The following is a 22,467-nucleotide window of genomic DNA, read 5'->3' on the forward strand; positions in this document are numbered from 1 at the left end:
CGAATCCCACATGAATTGATAATTATTTTTTCTTTTATGCATGAATCGGAAAAATGCTCGTTATGAAATATTAAAAAATAATATTCAACATGGTGTCGAATAAGTTGGTCTGCATGGCAGTTCGACACCCATGGTATTGAATTTCCTTTTGTTCGACACCATGGATGTCGAACAAGCGTATTCGGCAGTATGATTGTCGAACACGCCGTTGATACATAAAATCTGAAAATATTTTCGAATCTCAAATATTAAAAAATAATATTCAACATAACTCTATAAAAAACTATTAAAAATAATAAAATATTTTTTTTAAAAAATATTTTTTAAATTACCTTTATAACGAGTATAATGTTAATCCACCATATTTTAAAATTATACTAATATTTATAATAAATTTCAAAAAAATTAATAATATATAAATTAAATATTTAATTGTGCAACACCACTTAATTAAATAGTTAAAACATATGTAAATCATTTGAAATTATAAATTCAGTCTCCATTAATTTATCCCCTAAAAAATTATTAATAAAATAGATAATTATCACCAAAAACCCTATACTTTTAATTTTGTTATAATTTTATTATAAAATTTTAAATTATTATCAATTTTATTTGAATTATGATATTAACGTAGCAATTTTATTAAAAATTAATTTTTAATAGCGAAATATAATTATAATAATTTTAAAAGTTAAAATTTAATTAAAAAATATATATAATTACAATAAAATAAAATAATTTTTTTATCATTAACTCTTTTAATTATACTCATATTAAATTTTATTAAATATTAAAAAATATTTAAAATTTTTTTATAAAATAAAATAAAATAAAATAGAGTTGTAGTAATTAATTTTTATGTTACAATAAGTAAAAAATATATATAATTAAAAAATAAATGAGACTGAAGAAATAAAAATTATGAAATGAAATGGGAGAGAAGGAATATAAAACTTCAGTAAATAAATTTAAATGTAAATTAATTATTAAGAAAAAAATATTGAAGGAAAAAAAATTAAACTAAAAGAAAATTGCCTCGTTCTGATTTGAATTCAAAATAATTAAATCATTATAAAGAAAGAAAAAAGGATCAAAGCCGTTACTATGGGGAGCCTAGCCTACACACTCGCACACTGCAACTTTCTCTTTTTATATCTGAATCCCATCGTCTCTCACCTCTCTTCCATCTCCCAATCCACCCGCCACAATGACTGAGAGATCCATAGATTTGCCCCAAGAATGTTGGGAATTGGTTTTCAATTTCCTCCACCACCACCGTCACTTCGAATTCCTCTCATTAGTCTCCACCCGCTTCCTTTCTATCACCGATCACCTCCGCGGTACTCTAACAATCTCCTCCCAGGCTGTTCCTTTGCTTCCCCGTCTTTTCGAAAGATTTCCCAATGTGAAAGTAATTGACATCCGGGAATTCGATGGTGACCTCAATTCCCTTCTCAATCAAATCTCCAGATCTGGTTTGGATCTTGAAACCCTAGGTTTCTCAAACCAAAATCACTTTCCTTTAAAGGGTTTAAGGGATTTGAGTTCGAGTATGAGGAATCTGAGGAAATTGAATTGCTCAAAGATAGGTTCTCTTGAAGACATTCATCTGTTTGCAATTGGGATGTCTTTTCCATTTCTTGAAGATCTTGATATTAGTTTCCCGCAGTATAATTCTCGCTTTAATCCTATTGGGTCTTTGGATTTGCAAAATTTCTCGGGGGTTGTTACGGATGAAGGGATTGTTGATTTGGCACGAAAGGTCAATAAGCTGCGAAGAATCGACCTTTCCGGTAACCATTTTATTACTGATAAATCCCTTCAGGCTTTATCGTTGAATTGTGTGTTACTATCAGAAGTTGTGGTTCGTGACTGTGATTTTATCACGCAGAATGGTATTAGTTTCGTTATGCGCAATAGTACTAACTTGAATTCTATTTCATTAGATGGTATTGGAATCCCTTCTATAGATTCATCTTTTCTAGAATCTTTTACATATGCCAAAACTTTATGTGAGCTTCATCTCTCAAATTCTTTTATCTCCGATGATTTGCTCTGTTTGGTTGCTGAAGCGTGTCTTCCATTAAAGAAGCTGATTATCGCTCAATGCTATAATTTCTCCTTTGTTGGAGTTTCTTGTTTATTGTATAGGTATCAATTTCTTGAACACTTAGATCTTGAAGGGGCAAATTTTCTCAATGATGCATCCATGGTTGAGATGTCCAACTTCCTTCTCAACTTGTCCTTTATAAATCTTAGCTCATGTTCTAAGCTCACGAGTTTGACCATCTTTGCTCTTATAAGAAACTGTCCATTGATGGAAGATGTGAGAATGGAGAGAACAAACTTGGGCGTGGAAGCGTTTATGGGGGATTTGGTGATCAACCGCCGAGTCAAGTCTCTAAAATTGGGTGGGAATAACAATTTGAGTGATGAATGTCTCAAAAAGGCTGCATTTTGTTGTCCGAGTTTACAAGTACTTGACATTAGCTACTGTCCTACTATTACAGAAGAAGGGATAAAGGAAGTTCTAAGACACAGTGGTGAAATTAGGCATTTGGAGATGAACCGATGCATGGGGATAAAGAATCTTGATTTAAACTTTGAACTCCCTAAATTGGAGGTTTTGCAAGTGCAAGGACCAGGAATGGATGACGAAGCATTGGTCGTCATTGCAAAAAGATGCCAGAAGCTGTTGCATTTGGATTTAGAGGGTTGCTTGAATGTAACAGCAAAAGGGGTGAAAGAAGTGGTGCAGAACTGTACAAGACTGAGAGAGATAAATTTGAGGTGGTGTTATAATATCAATGTTGATATTGTAGCACGCATGGTGTTTGCAAGGCCGTCATTGAGGAGAATTGTCCCACCATGTGGGTTTACTTCTACTGATAATCAAAAGATGTTCTTCTTGCGTCATGGATGTTTAATCTGTAAAGGCTAGTTTGCAGGGACACTTTGGATGGCATTCTCTGATTAGAGTTTTATGTCATTCAACTTTTTTCACTTTCATATGAAATTGTTTGGAAGGATGATGATAGGATGCACGTGTTAACGCTTAAAGTAGCATTTCCATCATCTTCCTCTGTCTTTTACCTTTACTCTGCATCTTACACTTTCTTCAAACTTAGTTTTTGATACAATAAAAATGTATAAAGCTCGCTAAAGTTTGGATATTTCAAGTTCCTAAAAACAATGCTATTGCTTTCTTTTCTCAACTCTGTTGGATGATACTAAGCTTGAGCAGCTAGTTTGATGTGTGTGAATGGTCGATGAACTACCCAGTTAATAAGTATTTAATGTATGAATCATAATTGTTATGTGATGAACTATTTCATTTCCACTAGTTCATGGATCTGGGTAAAAGTGGATTGATTGGGAAGGTGGTAGGCAAATGACTGGTGATGGACTATGAGTATTTCTGTTGGGAGCCTCGAGATCATGGATTTGTGCAGGAAGTGCTACAAGGAGTTGAATCCGCCCAGTGCACTAGGCCCGAGCTCTCACATCCAAATGGTCTTTGATCGAGGATCCCACCAGGCAGGGCTCATTTGAGAGTCTGTTGGACGTATCTTATAATTTTAAATCTTCTCATGGTAGTCCTGTTTTCATGATGAGATAATCGGTTGATCACCGGTACTTATGATTTCTGCAATCTTGCAGCTGTTAAAGAGGGATGAACAGATGAACATAACATGTATTAGTTGGCTATGGACATGGAAATCCCTGTTCTGCTCTTGTGATTGCATTGTTAAAAGTTTTGGCAACAAGGAATCGAAATAGGCTGAGGGCCCTACACTTCAAATATTGTCAAATCTATAGTGTAGACATTGCGGGTCCGAATTCATATAAAATCTTATATATTTCCTCTGTGCACTTGGATAACTATTTTCCAGAAAAAAAGACAAAAAAAACTTAGAAAGTTGGCATGCATAGGATAATTGTTTTAGGTAAGGTGGGCCACGTCATTTTGTTGATGGTTTTTGTCTCCCTCTCCTCTCCTCTCCTCTCCATTTGTTTTGGTTGATGAATCTAGCTGTTTTTAAATTTATGTGGAGTCTCAATCTTAAGATGAAAACCACAAGATAATAGATATGTTTTTTATTTTTTTCTTTTTTATGAAAAATCACTTAATAGCTTAAGTTTCATTTTATTTGATACCTGAGTTTTATATATATAAAAAAAAACTATTTATTTCCTATAATTGATAAACATAGAATCTTGATTTGCACACATTTTGTTATTTCCTGTTATAACTTTTTTAAATTTATTTAGAGTTATAATTTTATAAAATTTATGGGTAAAAGTGAAAATGGCTTTTTTTTTTTAAAAAAAATTAATTAATGTCCTTTCATGTAAGAAAATTTTATGTAATGCCAAAAAGGAAAATCACTTCATGTATGCGTAACATTAAGGGAAGCCATTAAAGAAAAACCCTTGAGAGTGATAGAGATTCATGTGAGATGATTAGCCCAAATAAATTGAATAATTGGGTTGATTTGAAAAAAAAAGGGTTATCCGTTTAAAATCATGCAAAATTGAATTATTTTCATTTTAAATAAAAAATAATTTAAATTAATTCTTACAAAATTTTGTTATTTCAAACCAAAGGGTTAATATCTGTATTAATATTTATTACATTAATTTTTTAAAAGTAAAATTATCAGACAAAATCATAAATTTTTCCAACAAGTGATGGAAAAGTCATATGATCTAATTTTTCCCATCCATTAAGCTTTTTCTAGTGCGTCTAATTTGACTGCCACCATAATATCATAAAACAATTAATTTATTTATTCATAAAATAATGCATTGTTGACGTTGATTTTCTAACAAATTCATACCTTTTCCATTTAAAATTAATTATTTGTTTTTCTACATATATTTTTTATATTAAGGTCACTTCCAAGTGTTAATTATTTCAAATTAAAATAATAAAATTCGTTATGTTAATTATCTATTTAAAATTACTAGAAATTTCAAAAATTAAATAATATATGCAGAAAAAAGCCACCAATAATTGATAAAATATTGGGAATTGATATTATTGATGAGATAATTTATAATATAATAGCTTTTACATATGCACTCTATGAGCCGCCACAACAGTGCCTATCCAAAGACCCACTTCATAATAAAAATCCAAATTACTCAGGATTTTCAAGATTTTTTATTTTTTAATTTTGTTTATTCTATAATAATTTATTAATATAAATTATATTTTAACAAATTTGGTAACGAAAATGAAAATGTATATAAAGACTGTAGAAAATTCATAGGATGAGCTTCCAAAGTTCTTTTTTTTTTCTTTTTTATTATTATAAAGATGTAAAATGTAAAATTTTAATGAATTATCCCAATAAAAAATATTCTTTAAATGAAAAGAAAATAGAGAGTATATAATCATAAAAGAAATTAAATTAAATATTTATATTTATTTCATGTGATAAATTTTACATTTTCTAGTTTATAATCACAAATATGTAATTATAAAATTAAATTTCAAATTAATATTTTTTTGGGTTTTAAGGATTGAATTTATCTAATTAATATTTATTTAAAACACTATTCGGCATGACTTATCTAATTAATATAGACATACATATTCGTATTCTTGCAACCGTAGGATCTGATCTTAATAAAAACAATCAAAGGGTACAAAATCAAAATGGACATTATTGATAAAAATAGCAAAAGAAAGAATGAAAATAGGAGGGACGATGAGGGAGGGAGGGAGGAGAAGCAATAAGCTAACCTGCTGAACCTTTGACGTTTGTTTGGCAATTGAAAGGAAAGGAGAAGAAAGGAAAGGAAAGGAAAGAAAAGGATGGGTTGTGTGTTGAGCAACTATCCTTAATTAATACAAGTATTCAACATCTCGTGATCCTCCCAACTCAATAATTCTGTATCCATATATTTTTAATATTTGTGTTTCTAGAAGCCTACAAGGATCAACGGTCAAACTACCTCCACGTTAATTTCTCACACTTTAATATTAGTTACTATTTCTAATTTAAAAATTTAATAAAAATAAAAAAAATAATTATTAGAGTGTTGAAATAAATAGTTTAATAGTAATTTTTATAAATAAAATAAATATTTATTTCGACATATTGTCCAAGTCTCCAAGAACCTTGGACAACAGAACACTTGCAATACATCTTAATGGAAACAGATTGATAAAGTAATAAAATGAGAAAAATATTAAATTTTTTAAAAATATAAAAAATGAAAATAGATAAAACTTAAATTTGATTTAAGACGTGTACTTGAAGCGGAAGACGGGCATCTAGAGGAAACGGTCATCAGCCGAGAATCTAGAAACCCAAGAAAGAAAAAAAAAGTTTGCCGAGAAAGTTCAAGAGTCGATGCAAGAAAGCGTAAATCTTGGAGAAGAGAGAAAAGCTTCAGCAATGTCCTCTGTTAATTTCCTGGCACCATCATTTTTGCTTAGACACATTTATCCTCTGTGTATAATTTTTTTTAGATTAAAATATATATTTTTTAGTTAGATTTTTTTTCAACGATTTCTAGATGGTTGAATTTAAAATTCCACTACTTGATTTTTTTTATATATAAAAAATAATTTCCAATAAAGTAGGCTTTCATATTTCATAAGATTTCTCGACTGCTACATACCTAAATAATACAACAAATTCTCACTTGATCATAAAAAGTAAATAAAAAAAATAAAAAAAATTTACTAATAATAATAATATATATTCGAAAAAAATCCTTAAATTTTAATTTTAATTTTAATATATTTTTTGAATTTTTTACAAGTTTATCAGCTCGTATGTATTAATTATTGTAGCTGATGGTTGAAAGATGTGAAGAAATTATAGCTGGGCTCATTATTGCTTTTGTAAATATAAATAAAAAATTACGAGCAATTATTGTTAGTATATCAGAATTAAAAATAAAAAAAATAAAAAGGGAAAATACCTTTAAATAAAAGAAGGAAAGAAATTAGGGACTCCATGGCCAATAGGGAGACACAAGAGTGACAGCCATCCTCCTTTCAAACCTAACATAAATAAAATACTACAATTTATTCATTTTTTTTATTATTATATTCTTCGTTGCTTCAAAGGGGCCTCAGCCCTCAAGCATCTTTTAAATGTTATTATAAAATTAATTAATAAATTTTTTAAAATTTTTGATATTGTTTAAAAAATAGTAATTTTTAATTTAAAATGGAAATAATTTTTAATAAAAATATTTTTTTTAACATAAATTCAGATACTAATATCAAACACTACAGGCAGTCTTCCAGCTAGCGTCGAGACCCGGAAATGTTGAACTGACTTTTCCATTTCATTTTCGGTGGATTTTCGGTCAATTTCATCTTAAAAATAAATATGTAGATATATTTTGATTCTAAATTCGTTTTTCTTATTATTATTATTATTATTATTTATTTTTCACAGAAATGTATCAAGTTTGAATGTTCTTAAGCCGCCAGTTGTAGACTTCTTCCCCTATAAAAAGCGTCTGTTCTTCAACTCGTTCTTGCGGAGAAACCCAGTTCATATTTTCGTGTGTACTTTAAGCTCAAGAACTCAAATTTTGGGATTTCTTTGATTCTTATTTGGAAAACAACAAAGTAAACAGATTGACATCACCTGTGTGCTGGTGGGTTTTGATTGTTTTTGAAGTTGTAAACCTCTTTCAATGGAGGGTGATCACTACAGAGCAAGTAATAGTTTACGAAGAGGAAGCTCTTCTGTGTGGAGAAACAATGGATTGGATGTTTTTTCAAGATCTTCACGAGAAGAAGACGATGAGGAGGCTCTAAAATGGGCTGCACTTGAGAAATTACCTACCTATGATCGTCTGAGGAAAGGTATATTGGTTAGTGTATCCAAAGGTGGAGCTAATGAGATCGATGTAGACAACCTTGGATTTCAAGAAAGGAAAACTTTGTTAGAGAGGTTGGTCAAAGTTGCAGAAGAGGATAATGAGAAGTTCTTGTTGAAGCTTAAGAACCGTATTGACAGGTAAATTTTTCTCCACCTTCTCTGTTTTGTGTTTGTGAATATGTCAGAATGGACAGAAGATATATAGCAGAAATTTGTTTTCATCCCAGAAAGTTAGCTTGAAAACATATTATTTCAGAAACAGAAAAGGTTGCAATTTGCCAAGAAGAGGAGCTCTATTTATTTTGGTTGTTTAAGTTTCCATTCTCATGGATATAATATATTTGTTCTTAATATTTTTTATTTATTTTCTTTCTTGGCATTTTAGGGTTGGAATTGAAGTTCCAACAATTGAAGTCCGGTATGAGCATCTAAATGTTGAAGCAGAAGCTTTGGTAGGAAGTAATGCTTTGCCTTCGTTCCTTAACTTCTCGTTTAGTCTTGTAGAGGTAAGAAGACGCAAAAGTTTTAAGTGAGTCTTGATTAACTTGGTTCTGTTCTTATAAGCTAATTTCTACCGTTGATTCTGAAGGGTTTGTTCCGTTATATCCTTCCAAATAGAAAGAGACCATTGACCATCCTGAAGGATGTTAGTGGAGTCATCAAGCCATCAAGGTGAGATGAGCATGATCTGAAAATCTGATTCCTTAGATTTTCCTACTTTGAATTGAAAATTTCATATCCATTTCTAAGCTTTTGGTATTATATACTGCAGAATGACTTTGCTTTTGGGTCCTCCAAGCTCTGGAAAGACCTCTCTCTTGTTGGCACTGGCTGGGAAGCTTGATCCGAGTCTAAAGGTAGTAATGCAAATTCTTTCAGATTTATATCTTTAATGAGAATTTAGATTTAATGTTTTTTATTCCTCTTTGACATTTGTATTAAGTTTGAGATGAATTTATTTTCAGGTTTCTGGTACTGTGACTTACAATGGCCATTCATTGAATGAGTTCATACCCCAGAGAACAGCTGCCTATATCAGTCAACATGATCTCCATATAGGAGAAATGACTGTAAGGGAGACCTTGGCATTTTCAGCCAGATGCCAAGGAGTTGGAACCCAACATGGTTAGATCACAGCACAAGATCTTCTCTTTTCTTTTCTTCTATAACACTGATTTCATGATATATTGAGATGATATCTACATAATATAAAACATGACACGTTGAGATTTTCTGATTTGCAGAAATGTTAGCAGAATTGTCTAGAAGAGAAAAAGCAGCAAACATTAAGCCTGATCCCGATCTTGACGTCTTTATGAAGGTGAGGGAAAGTTATATAGTGATAAAATATCAAGCAAAAAGACTAACGGCTTGAACATATTCCACTTTTTTAACTCTTGACATGTCAGTGGAAATTTTTATCAATTCTTTGTAATCATCTGAATCAAGCCTTGCTTATGTTTTAGGTCAATTAGAAGCTTTTGTGTAACAGAATATGTTGGATTTGGCAAAAATTAATTTCCACTCTTTCATGTTTTAATCATAGGCAGCAGCAACAGAAGGTCAGGAGACCAGTGTCGTCACAGATTATGTTTTAAAGGTAGCCATCAACATGGAGTACTCTAATATCATAAAATCTTTCAAAAACCACTCATTTGGTATCCAATAAGTTGCTTAACGTCTTTCTCTCTTAAAATTTTCAGATATTAGGATTGGATATCTGTGCCGATACTCTGGTAGGAAATGAAATGATAAGGGGTATCTCTGGAGGACAAAGGAAGCGTGTTACAACAGGTAAATAATATAATCTCCATTTGTAGTTCCTGACATCAAAGAACTACTGGTAGTTTTCATTTTTCATCATGTAAATGAAAATCTACAACAATCGAATTGTAGGTGAAATGCTGGTTGGACCAGCTAAGGCATTGTTCATGGATGAGATTTCTACTGGCTTGGACAGCTCAACAACTTTCTCAATTGTTAATTCACTAAAGCAATCCATCCACATTCTAAATGGAACTGCTGTCATATCCCTCCTTCAGCCAGCACCAGAGACTTATAACCTCTTCGATGATATTATTCTGATCTCAGATGGCCAGATTGTGTATCAGGGTCCTCGAGAGAATGTGCTTGAGTTTTTTGAATATATGGGCTTCAAGTGTCCTGAAAGAAAAGGAGTTGCTGACTTCTTGCAAGAGGTAATTAGTCTATGGTTTTTCAGTAACATCTTCTATAGGAAGAAACTTACCTGTGAAGTTGCATAACCTTTGTGCATATGAATTCATTCTAGGTGACATCAAAGAAAGATCAGCAGCAGTACTGGGCACGCAAAGATCAACCTTACAGGTTTGTCACGGTGAACGAATTTGCTGAGGCATTCCAATCATATGAAGTGGGAAGAAAAATTGCAGAAGATCTTTCAGTTCCATTTGATAGGACCAAGAACCACCCAGCTGCTTTGACAACCAAACCCTACGGTGTTGGAAAGATGGAGCTGATTAAAGCAAACTTCTCAAGAGAATACTTGCTTATGAAAAGGAATTCGTTTGTGTATGTCTTCAAACTCACACAAGTAAGTATCATCAGAACATGGAATATAGTATTTTCAGTTTCCAAATTTTTTGTACGAGCTAATGATTTCTCCCTATTTTCTCCTCTACCAGCTTATAGTGATGGCAATCATTGGTATGACACTCTTCTTTAGGACCGAGATGAAACATGATAGTTTTGAAGATGCAGGAGTTTATGCGGGTGCTTTGTTCTTCACCCTGATCACGATCATGTTTAATGGTATGGCAGAGCTATCCATGACCATTGCTAAGCTTCCTGTATTCTACAAGCAAAGGAACCTCCTATTCTTTCCTGCATGGTCATATGCAATTCCTTCATGGATCCTTAAAATTCCTGTCACATTTTTGGAAGTTGGTGTTTGGGTGTTCATCACTTATTACGTCATTGGATTTGATCCTAATGTTGGAAGGTAAGAGAAAAGGAAATCTAACTTGATATTCATAGTATTTTCTCTGCTCTCATTTTGTTGATGTAATAATTTGATGTGTTTTCTACAGGCTATTTAAGCAGTATATGCTGCTTTTACTTGTGAACCAGATGGCCTCTGGTCTTTTCCGGTTTATTGCTTCAGTTGGAAGAAACATGATTGTTGCTAATACATTTGGTTCATTTGCACTCCTTACACTTTTTGCATTGGGTGGCTTTGTCCTCAAACGATGTAAGATTAGTGAACATGTGTGATTTAGAGATTAAAGCTTTCTTATAAAGAGCCTGAAACACTTTCTTTTTTTCCTTATACAACAGCGGACATAAAGAAATGGTGGATCTGGGGTTACTGGGTATCCCCACTGATGTATGGGCAGAATGCAATTGTTGCTAACGAGTTTCTTGGGAACAGTTGGAATCATGTAATTTCCTTGAGCTAGCCGTATCAACTTTTTTGCTTTTGCATCTCCATAACCAACTAATACCTGAACTTATTTTTCCAATTACAGATTCCAGCAAACTCAACCTCAACAGATTCTCTAGGAGTTCAATTTTTGAAAACTAACGGGTTCTTCCCGCATGCATATTGGTATTGGTTAGGAGTAGGGGCATCAGCTGGATATATACTAGTCTTCAATTTACTCTATACTGTGGCTCTTACTTTCTTAGACCGTGAGTATCCGAGTATCCTATCTCAAAATCTCAAGATTTCCAGAAATGTGAGCCTTTGTTAATGTTTTGCGATTAATGAATGGCAGAATTTGAGAAGCCTCAGGCTGTTATATCTGATGAGCCTGAAGAAAGTAACAGAAGTGGAGGAGCCATTCAGTTATCACAAGCTGAAAGCAGTCACAGAACCCAGACAGGTAATAGACTTATTGATGATAATGGGTTCAGCTCAGGTCATTCCTTATGCTCCTATTAATTATCAGTCTAACAAGTTCAATTTGCATGCAGAGAGTGGGACAAGTGGAATTGATGAATCAAACCATAACAAGAAAAAAGGAATGGTTCTTCCATTTGAACCACATTCTATCACTTTTGATAATGTTATATACTCTGTCGATATGCCCCAGGTAATAAAAAAAGTTAAAGAAAAATAGAAAACTATCTTCTTTCTTTGAAATATCATAATGAACAGAACTGATCTCTTCAAACTGAACTTTCAGGAAATGAAAAGTCAGGGAGTTGTTGAGGACAAGTTGGTGCTTTTGAAGGGCGTGAGTGGTGCTTTCAGGCCAGGTGTTCTCACAGCCTTAATGGGTGTTAGTGGTGCTGGTAAAACCACTCTGATGGACGTGCTGGCTGGCAGAAAAACTGGCGGATATATCGAGGGGGATATCAGAATTTCTGGTTATCCCAAGAAGCAAGAAACCTTTGCTAGAATTTCAGGATACTGTGAGCAAAATGACATCCACTCTCCGTATGTTACTGTCTATGAATCCTTAGTCTACTCTGCTTGGCTTCGTCTACCCCCTGATGTCGACTCTGAAACCAGAAGGGTAGGTATCATGTTGAAAATGTGCATTGGAAGTTTTGTCTTTTCGAATTTTATCAAACTATATGCCTATTCCTTTTAGCTTAACAAGTATCTGGGGCAAATTCAATCAAATTAAGTTGCAGTACCTAGTTCAAAAGGCAGCTTTACTTCCAACCTTTTAAGTTTAGATGAACCTGTTCAATCTAGCTTAAAATGCTTGCGATTATTGATAGTACCAGAGAACTTGAGTTCATTTTACCTGTCCACAACTCATTAAATGGGGTTTTCAGTTCAGCCCATTCAATTAACTTGATAGTTCATCTTGAAAAATTTTGTTACAGATGTTCGTTGAAGAAGTCATGGAGCTTGTGGAGCTGAATCCATTGAGGCAAGCACTCGTTGGGTTGCCTGGTGTGAATGGTTTGTCTACTGAGCAGCGAAAGCGGCTAACCATTGCAGTTGAGCTAGTGGCAAACCCCTCTATAATATTCATGGATGAGCCAACTTCAGGGCTAGATGCAAGAGCTGCTGCAATTGTAATGAGAACAGTTAGGAACACTGTGGACACAGGAAGAACTGTTGTGTGCACAATCCATCAGCCAAGCATTGACATATTTGAAGCTTTTGATGAGGTAAAAAAATCTTTATCAGATAATAAGAATAAACATTTATTTTTGATTTTTCTGTCTATAGACATAATGTGTTTAACTGTTTATTATGGCATTGCAGTTATTCTTGATGAAGAGAGGAGGAGAAGAGATATATGTCGGGCCATTGGGTCGCCATTCCTGTCATCTGATTAAATATTTTGAGGTATTTTTTATGTTGTAGACAGTAGAACAGTATATTTGAAGGATATCTTGAGAACCTTCATTCATACTCCATTGATGCTAACTCAGTTACCATTCTTTTTATCTAGGGAATTGGAGGAGTCAGTAAAATTACAGATGGTTACAATCCAGCAACTTGGATGTTGGAAGTTTCCAGCTCTGCACAAGAGTTAACTTTGGGGGTTGATTTTGCAAACGTTTACAGGAATTCAGATCTTTACAGGTATACTTTTATTCTAGGCCAAATGATCCATTGGTTAAACTGAGAATTCTCACTGGCCATTGTGGTCAGGGAGGGGATATATTAATCAATTTTTTTTAAAAATAAATATAGATATTAATCTTCTTAAATTAGTTGCTGATGGATGGCATATGATTCAGGAGAAACAAAGCAATGATTCAGGAATTAAGCAAGCCTGCTCCTGGTACAGAGGATCTCTATTTCCCTACACAATACTCGCAACCCTTTTTGACCCAATGTATGGCTTGCTTATGGAAGCAGTCATGGTCATATTGGAGGAATCCACCATATACAGGCGTAAGATTTTGGTTCACGACCTTTATTGCCTTGATGTTTGGGACGATTTTCTGGGACCTTGGCTCCAAAATGTAAGTCACATGGAAGTACTAAAGCAATCTAAAAGTTCACCTTCCAATTGGATTTTTCTGTTTTGGTTCTACCTTTTTTTTCTCTTATTCCCATGTTTGAAACTGCAGGGAAAAGGAAGGAGATCTTACCAATGCAATGGGTTCAATGTATGCAGCTGTTCTTTTCCTTGGGGTGCAAAATTCATCATCTGTACAGCCGGTAGTTGCTGTTGAAAGAACCGTCTTTTATAGAGAGAAAGCTGCCGGAATGTATTCTGCCATGCCCTATGCATATGCACAGGTAACAACTAATAGAAAATTATGTACCAATTAGTTCATAGAATCATGTGTTTGTTCTGTTGACCCGAATTCATTTTTTCTTGCAGGCCTTGATTGAGCTTCCCTATATTTTTGCTCAAGCTGGAGTCTACAGTCTTATAACATATGCAATGATTGGGTTTGAATGGACTGCTGCCAAGTTCTTCTGGTATCTATTCTTCTTGTACTTCACATTATTATACTTCACCTTCTATGGAATGATGACTGTCGCCGTGACGCCAAACCACCACATTGCATCCATAGTATCATCAGCATTCTACTCAATATGGAATCTATTTTCAGGATTCATTGTTCCAAGGCCTGTAAGTATCTGCTGCAACTTCTTATAGTTCTTGCAATTGCTTGGTTTCTTTTTCCAACAATCATCATCAAAACTAACATTGCCCGTTATTTTTCTCCTTGTGAAACTGCAGAAAATGCCTGTGTGGTGGAGATGGTACTACTGGGGATGTCCAATATCATGGACCTTGTATGGATTATTTGCATCCCAGTTTGCTGATATAACAAAACCACTGGGGACTACTGGTAAAACAGTGGAGGAATATGTAAATGAAACTTATGGTATTAAGCATGATTTTCTAGGAGCATCTGCTGGTGTTATTTTTGGAATCGCCTTGCTCTTTGCAGTCATTTTTGCCGTTTCCATCAAGGCCTTCAATTTCCAGAGGCGGTAGAGAAATTTGCTTTGCCTTGTTCTGCTCTCCTCTGCTTTTCTTTAACTTAGGCTATTTATTACAAAGGTTTTGTTTTGTTTTTTTTTTTTTTCTTTAAAGTGTCAACAAAATGAGGAAGTAGATAAGAATAAACTTGTCCAATTTCCTGTATATTTTTCTTATTTTATTCTTAAAATCTAATGTAATAGTTGCAACTTTGTAAGCTTCAGCTACTTGCACACAACTAGAAGCTGCAGAGTTTCTGTATGTTTGTAAGTGCAATATCTATTAAATTACAAATTCTTTTTTACTTATATATCAGAATTATTCATTATGATATTATAATCTGTTGAACAGAACAGAAAAATAACTCAAAAATAGAGTAGAATAACAGAGCATACTAATATAAAATAGAACTTAAAAAACCTTGATGGAAATAGGTAAGGCATTAGTTAATATTCTATTGTGAGTTATTTTCCAGGAAAATATTCTTATTAATCTGTTATTCATTTACTGTGAGTTATTTTATTTACATAATTCTTTAGATGTATTTATAATTTTCAGCTTAATATTATAGTTTAAGTATTTTATTTACCAATTGAGTTAACAAATAAAATTAATTGAATTAGCTTATCTGTTCATTTCATAAAAAATATTTTTTAAGAAAGTACTTTTTATATTTTGATGTTTAAAATACTCAAATAATTTAATTAATAAAAAATATTTTTCTGATGAAATAAAAATTTAAAATATAAGTTTGATAAATATATTTAAAAAAAAAAAGCGAGTGATATTACCGACTATCATTAAATAGAAATTTTCTAACCCTAGAATGTGTTGCCATGTCGTTATCCTATTGACATGTTAAATGGAAACATTTCTGACTAAAGATATAAAATGAGCTCTGCTACGAATTACACCTCTAATAGATAAGAGATCCAAGGCATCCTTGACCGCATTAATGACCTGTAAGTTGAGTCCGATTCTAAGACTGAGTGAGCTGGATCTGATTTATGTGGGAGACTTAAAAGTTTTCAGATTATGAGTTGTCATTATGGATTTAGTCTTAGATCGAGATAGTGAAATCCGGCGGTTATCAGGCTTGATTCACGTTAAGAAGAAATTTATAGGTTTTGGACTTATCTTTCTTATTAAGATGATTTAATTTTATTCTGGGTATAGAAAGTCCAATGATTATCTGTTTGTTAAATGCAATATTTCCTTGAAATAAATTAGTAATAAAAGCACAAGGCACTAGGGATGAGCATTCGGTCGGTTCGGTTCAAAACCGAACCGAACCGAATAAATCAAAAATCAAAATTTTAGTGTTTATAAAAATCAAACCGAACCGATTTTGATCAAAAACCGAATCGAACCGAACCGGTTTGATTCGGTTTGGTTCGGTTCGGTTTGATCGGTTTCGATTTTTAATAATTTTTTTTTATCTTTTACACTTTATTTTTAGTATTTTAAAATTTAATTAAAATATTTTAATATTAATATAATTTAATTTCTCTATATTATTGAAAAAATATATTATTATTACTAATTGGTTCGGTTCGATTTTTTTAGTTTTTTTCTGATCAAAATCGAACCGAACCGAAATAATCAAAATTTTTTAAAATAAAAATCGAACCGAACCGAAATGTATAAAAAATCGAACCAAATTTTCAAATCGATTCGGTTCGATCGATTTTTTCAATTTGAACCGAATACTGTTACCCTACAAGGCACTGTCAAATTATGTATAGGTAAATATGTAAAAATCAAGGTACTGACCAAATATATAGTCGATAATAACATCCCAAATTTATTAAGCTCAAGCTTCCTTCTAAGAGATTAGCAGCAAAATCAAAATTAAATTAAATTATGATTTAATATTATAAAAAAGCATATTTTTTAAGTCCATGTTTAATTTCATCATAGTATAGAATATCTAATTTACATATAAATACTGTTTTAATTTCATCATAGTAAATGTTTTTTATAGTTAATTGTAATTAGAATTAGAAATATGGTAAATATTTATCACAATATTATCAATTTCTTCTTAAAAATATAGAAGGTAAAATTTATGAATATAAAAAATATTAATACATAAGGTAAATTTTATAAATATATAAAATATTTTTCTTTCATTCTTTTTATTTTTCTTTCTCTCTTTCAAAATAAAATTATTTATTTGATTTTGGTTTGATATTTTATTTTTAAATAAATTATTTTGAAAAAATTATGTCATTTAAAATTGATAAGTTAAATTATTAATAATTTAGTTTAAATTTATTTTTAATTTATAAAAAAATATTATTTAATTTGAATGTAATATTATTTTATTTTTATATTTTATACATATAATTTATTTATTAAATAAAATATATATTCAATAATATTTAAGATTTATATTTATTTTTTTATATTTTATTTAAATTTTTTTAAATTGAAATTGAATTAACAGATTATAATTTATATTTAATTAAAATTAAAATTAAAACCGTAAACAATCAGAATCATAACTACTTTAAAGCCAGATCAGAACTGCTAAAAGATCAAAACAGTCTTTAACTGTTTTAAATAAGGTGGATTCTGATTCAGTTTTAAAATAAATTAAACTATCGGTTTTGAATCGAAATCGGACTAAAACCGGCCATGGCCTCGTCTAGTTGAAACTGATAGTAAATGTCATGCTTACAGAGTTGCCCCTTTCTCTTCCGTCCGATTGGACCTCAACCAATTTTCACCAACATAGGTCGGTAACTAGGAATCCTAAAAAGATCCAGAGACCAGCGGAAATCCTCCGGCGACAAAGAAAACAATGGAAACTATTTGGATTTTCCTTGTAATGGCAAGAACACATAAACACATTCAAATTCAGACTCTAAAAGCTCACCTCTATATGATCCCATAGCCATGAGCAAGAACATTCATCATCTGTTCTCTCAATACTTGGTGGATTTCAATCACCTTTGAAGATGGCTGCCATGAGAGTCGATCGATGTCAAACTGAATTCTACTAGCTTGTCGCCCAAACTCATGTCGCCACCCTTTTTCGTTTTGGAGGTTCGCATCCACCGCTTTTGCAGAAAATTACTCAGAAACCTTCAAGGAGACCTGATCGAGATTGGAACCCGCCCACTTGCTCCAACCTCCGCTTTCCTCTTCCAAATTCATTCCTATGACCTATTTTCTGAGCAACCATGCAAAAGCCGTCTTGATTATCTCTTCTCTTCCTTAAATCTTGACGAGACTCTCCGCGATTTCTTAGCTTGTAGCGTTGCTTGCTTCCTCGTTTTCATAGCAAATAAGCAACCTTTCTTGGGGCGTCATGTGGTGGCCGACACGGACGTTGCCCTTGAGTACTTGATTGCCGGAGATCCCATTGATCGGACAATGATAATAGACGACGAGCCTGGAGAAGTGGTTGCCAGAGGCGCATCGATTTCTGCACTAAACAAGCTGAAGAAGCAGAGGTCTTTTACGAAGAGCAGCAGTGATGGCGATGGAGACGACTGTGTGATTTGCTTGGAGGGATTATCCGGCAGCCGGGAGGCACTCACAAAGATGACATGCAATCATATATTTCATGAAAGGTGCATCTTTGGGTGGTTGAAGATTCGGAATTCATGCCCGACTTGTCGATGGGAGCTTGAGGATTAAATCCTTCCAGTTTCCAGACGCAACTTTTGCTTTCTGCCACAGTTTTCAGTTGTAGCCATGAAACAATTTCATTTATTTCATCAGGATCTGATTCAAAGTAATTGATAGTTTAGGAAATTTTTATAGGATTCAAAGTTCTGTTTTAGGAATTTGACATTTTTAAGGAAACTCTTGTTATTTTCTTATCTACTTTAATTAATGGCATAGATTTGAAGCATCAATTGCCATCTTCCAAGCTAACTCCAGGATCCTGCACTGTTGCTGTTGGGTCATCATTTCTGAATACAGATTTTCAGTTGTGTCTGAGTTGCTTTAGCAAAATTTCATCTGTGGCAAAATAGAATTTGCTATTTAATTTATCGTTCTTTTGTTGCTGTGAAGAAGAAAAAGATGGTCCATGGGCGTAGCCTGAGTAGAAAAATAATTATAATTGAAAGTAAATCAATTATTTTAATTTAAATTTTTAATATATATATATATATATATATTTATATTTATTTGTTATATTATTTTTAAATATAAAATTATATTATAAAAAATATTTTGATATTTATATTTTTATTATAAAGATCATAATATATATTTTATAAAAATTATAATATAATAATATTATATATAAAAATTTTAAATATATAAATAACTCGATTCATCTCTAATTTACTCTTTTGACATATATAAATCAATTTATAATGAAATTCAGAATACATAATAAAATAAAGTAAAGAAAAATATTTTAAATATATTATAAAAAACTTCAGTGGTTATAATATATATTTTATAATTTAATTCTATTGTAAAGTATTAAAATTATAATATTATATAAAAATTTAAATATGTGATTAGCTTAATCAATTCTTAATTTATTTCTTTTACATATATAAATCAATTTATAACAATAAAATTTAAAAAAAAAATAAAATACAAAATAATTAGAGGCGGAATTAAGGGACTAGTGGGGCCATGGCCCCACAAACTCCCCAAAAAATATTTTCATATATATTATTATATGTATAATTTTTAATTATTTTATATTGAACCTATAAAATTAATTAAAAATTAAAATTATTAGAATAATAAAAAAATAGTCTCTTAAATATTTTTTGAAGATATTTTAATAGGTTATTAATTTTATTTTTTTATTATTTAGTAAAATTTTATTAGTATTTCTAAATATTAATAAAAATTTTAAATAGGGTAGTAAATTTTCATATAATTTTTATTTATTATATATTTGTATACTTTATTATATAAATGCATGTCCATGGCTCCTTCAAAAAAAATTTTCCTAGTTCCCCTCTAATAACAACAATCATATTTCTACCCAACTCCCTGAAAAAAAATATAATAAAAATTAATATTATAATTAATATATAAGATATATATAAAAAAGAACAGTTTTCGTAATTTACGTAGTCAATATATAAACCTTTTAATTTTTTTTTTTTTTATATTTTGAATGGTGACCACTACTTTTTTAAATTCATTCTTTCTTAGCGATATTTATAGGGGTGAGCATTCGGTCGGTTCGGTTCAAAATCGAACCGAACCGAATAAACCGAAAACCAAAATTTTAGTTTTTATAAAAATCAAACCGAACCGATTTTGGTCAGAAACCGAACCGAACCGAACCGGTCTGATTCGGTTCGATTCGGTTCGGTTTGATCGGTTTCGATTTTTAATTTTTTTTAATTTTTTACACTTTATTTTTAGTATTTTAAAATTTAATTAAAATATTTTAATTTTAATATAATTTAATTTCTCTATATTATTGAAAAAATATATTATTATCCCTAATCGGTTCGGTTCGGTTTTTTCGGTTTTTTTCTGATCAAAACCGAACCGAACCAAAATAACCAAAAATTTTGAAATTTAAAATCAAACCGAACCGAAATATATAAAAAACTGAACCAAATTTTCAAATCGGTTCGGTTCGATCAATTTTTTCGGTTTGAACCGGATTCTGCTCACCCCTAGATATTTATACAGAAGAATCATATTTGATATTAAGATAATATTGATTTAACTAGAGATTAAAATTGATAAATTTTATTATATTTTATAATTAGTTTTAAATTTTTAAATAATAGTAAATTTATTTATTATTTTTAAATTATCAAAATAAAGATAATTTATAATAAATGTAAATATAAAAATAAATTATATGAAAAAGTAAAAAATAATAAAAAATCATATGAATTTATTATATATAATAATTGATATTTCTAAAACCAAAATAATAACGTGATCGTAATGAAATTGCACTGTGATCGGATAATCTAATACCGTAAGATGGACTTGCGCTGTGATTAGCTAATCTTAAGTTAGTAATTTGAATAAAATGGTGAATGAAGAACTAGAGAGAATTTGTGTAAGAGAATTGCATATCTTTATTACTGTGATCGTTTTCCTTCTATATTGTAAGAATGTGGAGATAAATATAATATTTTCTAATAATCTAATAATAATGTAGCCGGCGCGTGGGTAAAGAATTCGTACTGGCTAATTAGTCGAGAATCCCGTGATTGAAGGCGTAAAGGGAATCTGCTGAATTATAATTGTTAACGGTATCCTTTTTATGAAATTTTGCCTTAAAGTTTAGAGAGCGAGTCTGTCCGACCTGAGACTGATCTATCCTGAAGCGTGGATATTCTTTTCTACGGGTGGGACTATGTACAGATTTGTCATATCCTAGTCACGTGACCATATTTTATAGTGACAGTTCATTGTCTATTTTAAAGCGAGTCTTATATAACATCAAAAATCTCCTCATTGATTTTTAATTTTTCAGATTTAAAGGTGACAATTGTTCTCATAATCTGAATCATGTGGTTTATTTGTTCAGACTGAGCGCACAATATTCTTACTTTCTTCTTATTTGCCCTATCGACCAGTCAGGTCTAAGATCTCATTTGTCAAAAATTGATCCGAGTGATATAATAATACTTTGATAGGTTTTCAGATTCTCTCTAATCGTAGGAATCATCCGGGCATACTCTAACCTTATGAGCCCCTTAGTCTTTTCCAGCATTATCAAGTTTTTAAGCATTTTTCGGTCATGACGTACTTTTAAGTATTTTTTTGCTTTGACTAGCCCTAACGAGATTTCGACATTCTTTATTTTTTGCAAACACCTTATCTTTTTACAACTCTCATGGACTTCTTAACCTTTTACAACTCTAACGGATTTACGTGTAATTTTTCAATCCTGACGAATTTTTAAATATTTTATTAGTCCTGATGAGCTCTTTAAATTTTTATGATCCTAATAAATTTTTGAATATTTTTCTACCCTTAGCGAGTTTTTAAATATTTTTTTAGTCATTATGAATGTTTTGGCTTTTTTAATCTTATCAAACTTTCGAATATTATCCAACCTTATAAGTTTCCGATTATTTTTTTAATTCGACTATCTTCTAAATATTTTCTAGATTTTACAAACTCCTTAATTGTTTTCACCCTATCAAACTTATGGATATTTTTGAGCCTTAATAAACTTTCGATCATGAAATAAATTCTGAAGAGAGGAGACATCATGAAATTTATGGCTAATGCATGGTCTATGGAAGCAGAAGCTAGTAGATGTACGATCTCTGAAATACATAAAAACCCTATAATAAATTCTAAAGACAACCTTCATAAATGCACAATAAAAATATGTAAGAAAAAAAAATAAACGATAAAAATTTTGAAAATAATTAAAATAATAAGTTTAAACATGCATGAAACTGTACATTAAATATTAATTTATTCGTAGCATCTTAATTGGTGGGAACGTAGTAGAGACTTGTCAAAAGGAGAGCAAAAACTAAAAAGTCAAACCAAAATGACTCTTTATTTATCAAGTAACTGCCGTCCCTTTCCTGCCTTCTAGAAGGCCTCAACGTGCTTCTAGATGCTTTTTTGTTTTTTAAATATTCATTTTATCTTATAATTTTCATTCATTTTAATTTTTTTAATTAAATTTTATTAAATATTAAAAATTTTAAGAAATTTTTTTAAAAATAAAATAAAATTATAATAATTAATTTATATATTTTATAATATGCAAAAAATGATAATTTTTA

General features: G+C 31.2%; 3 protein-coding genes across 3 annotated transcripts; all 3 read left to right on the top strand.

Annotated features, from left to right (window-relative positions):
- Positions 1-1,094: 1,094 nt before the first annotated feature.
- LOC110613495 (F-box/LRR-repeat protein 2) lies at positions 1,095-3,218 on the top strand. Its single transcript, XM_021754652.2, has one exon. The coding sequence runs from the start codon at positions 1,211-1,213 to the stop codon at positions 2,942-2,944; it is 1,734 nt and encodes a 577-aa protein (XP_021610344.1). The 5' UTR covers positions 1,095-1,210; the 3' UTR covers positions 2,945-3,218.
- Positions 3,219-7,493: 4,275 nt separating this feature from the next.
- On the top strand, positions 7,494-15,063 carry LOC110613493 (pleiotropic drug resistance protein 1). Its single transcript, XM_021754651.2, has 24 exons — positions 7,494-8,000; positions 8,248-8,368; positions 8,452-8,534; positions 8,635-8,719; positions 8,828-8,987; positions 9,107-9,183; positions 9,409-9,462; positions 9,566-9,656; positions 9,759-10,060; positions 10,153-10,434; positions 10,526-10,842; positions 10,931-11,091; positions 11,178-11,281; positions 11,369-11,531; positions 11,618-11,725; positions 11,817-11,935; positions 12,029-12,361; positions 12,681-12,971; positions 13,069-13,152; positions 13,259-13,392; positions 13,551-13,778; positions 13,887-14,058; positions 14,144-14,398; positions 14,510-15,063. The coding sequence occupies exons 1-24, from the start codon at positions 7,675-7,677 to the stop codon at positions 14,768-14,770; spliced, it is 4,311 nt and encodes a 1,436-aa protein (XP_021610343.1). The 5' UTR covers positions 7,494-7,674; the 3' UTR covers positions 14,771-15,063.
- Positions 15,064-17,779: 2,716 nt separating this feature from the next.
- LOC110612645 (RING-H2 finger protein ATL77) lies at positions 17,780-18,403 on the top strand. The gene has a single exon (XM_021753422.1). It carries the CDS (start codon positions 17,780-17,782, stop codon positions 18,401-18,403), a length of 624 nt encoding a protein of 207 aa, XP_021609114.1.
- Positions 18,404-22,467: the final 4,064 nt, after the last annotated feature.

This window comes from Manihot esculenta, chromosome 4 (assembly GCF_001659605.2).
Source record: "Manihot esculenta cultivar AM560-2 chromosome 4, M.esculenta_v8, whole genome shotgun sequence".
NCBI lineage: Eukaryota > Viridiplantae > Streptophyta > Magnoliopsida > Malpighiales > Euphorbiaceae > Manihot > Manihot esculenta.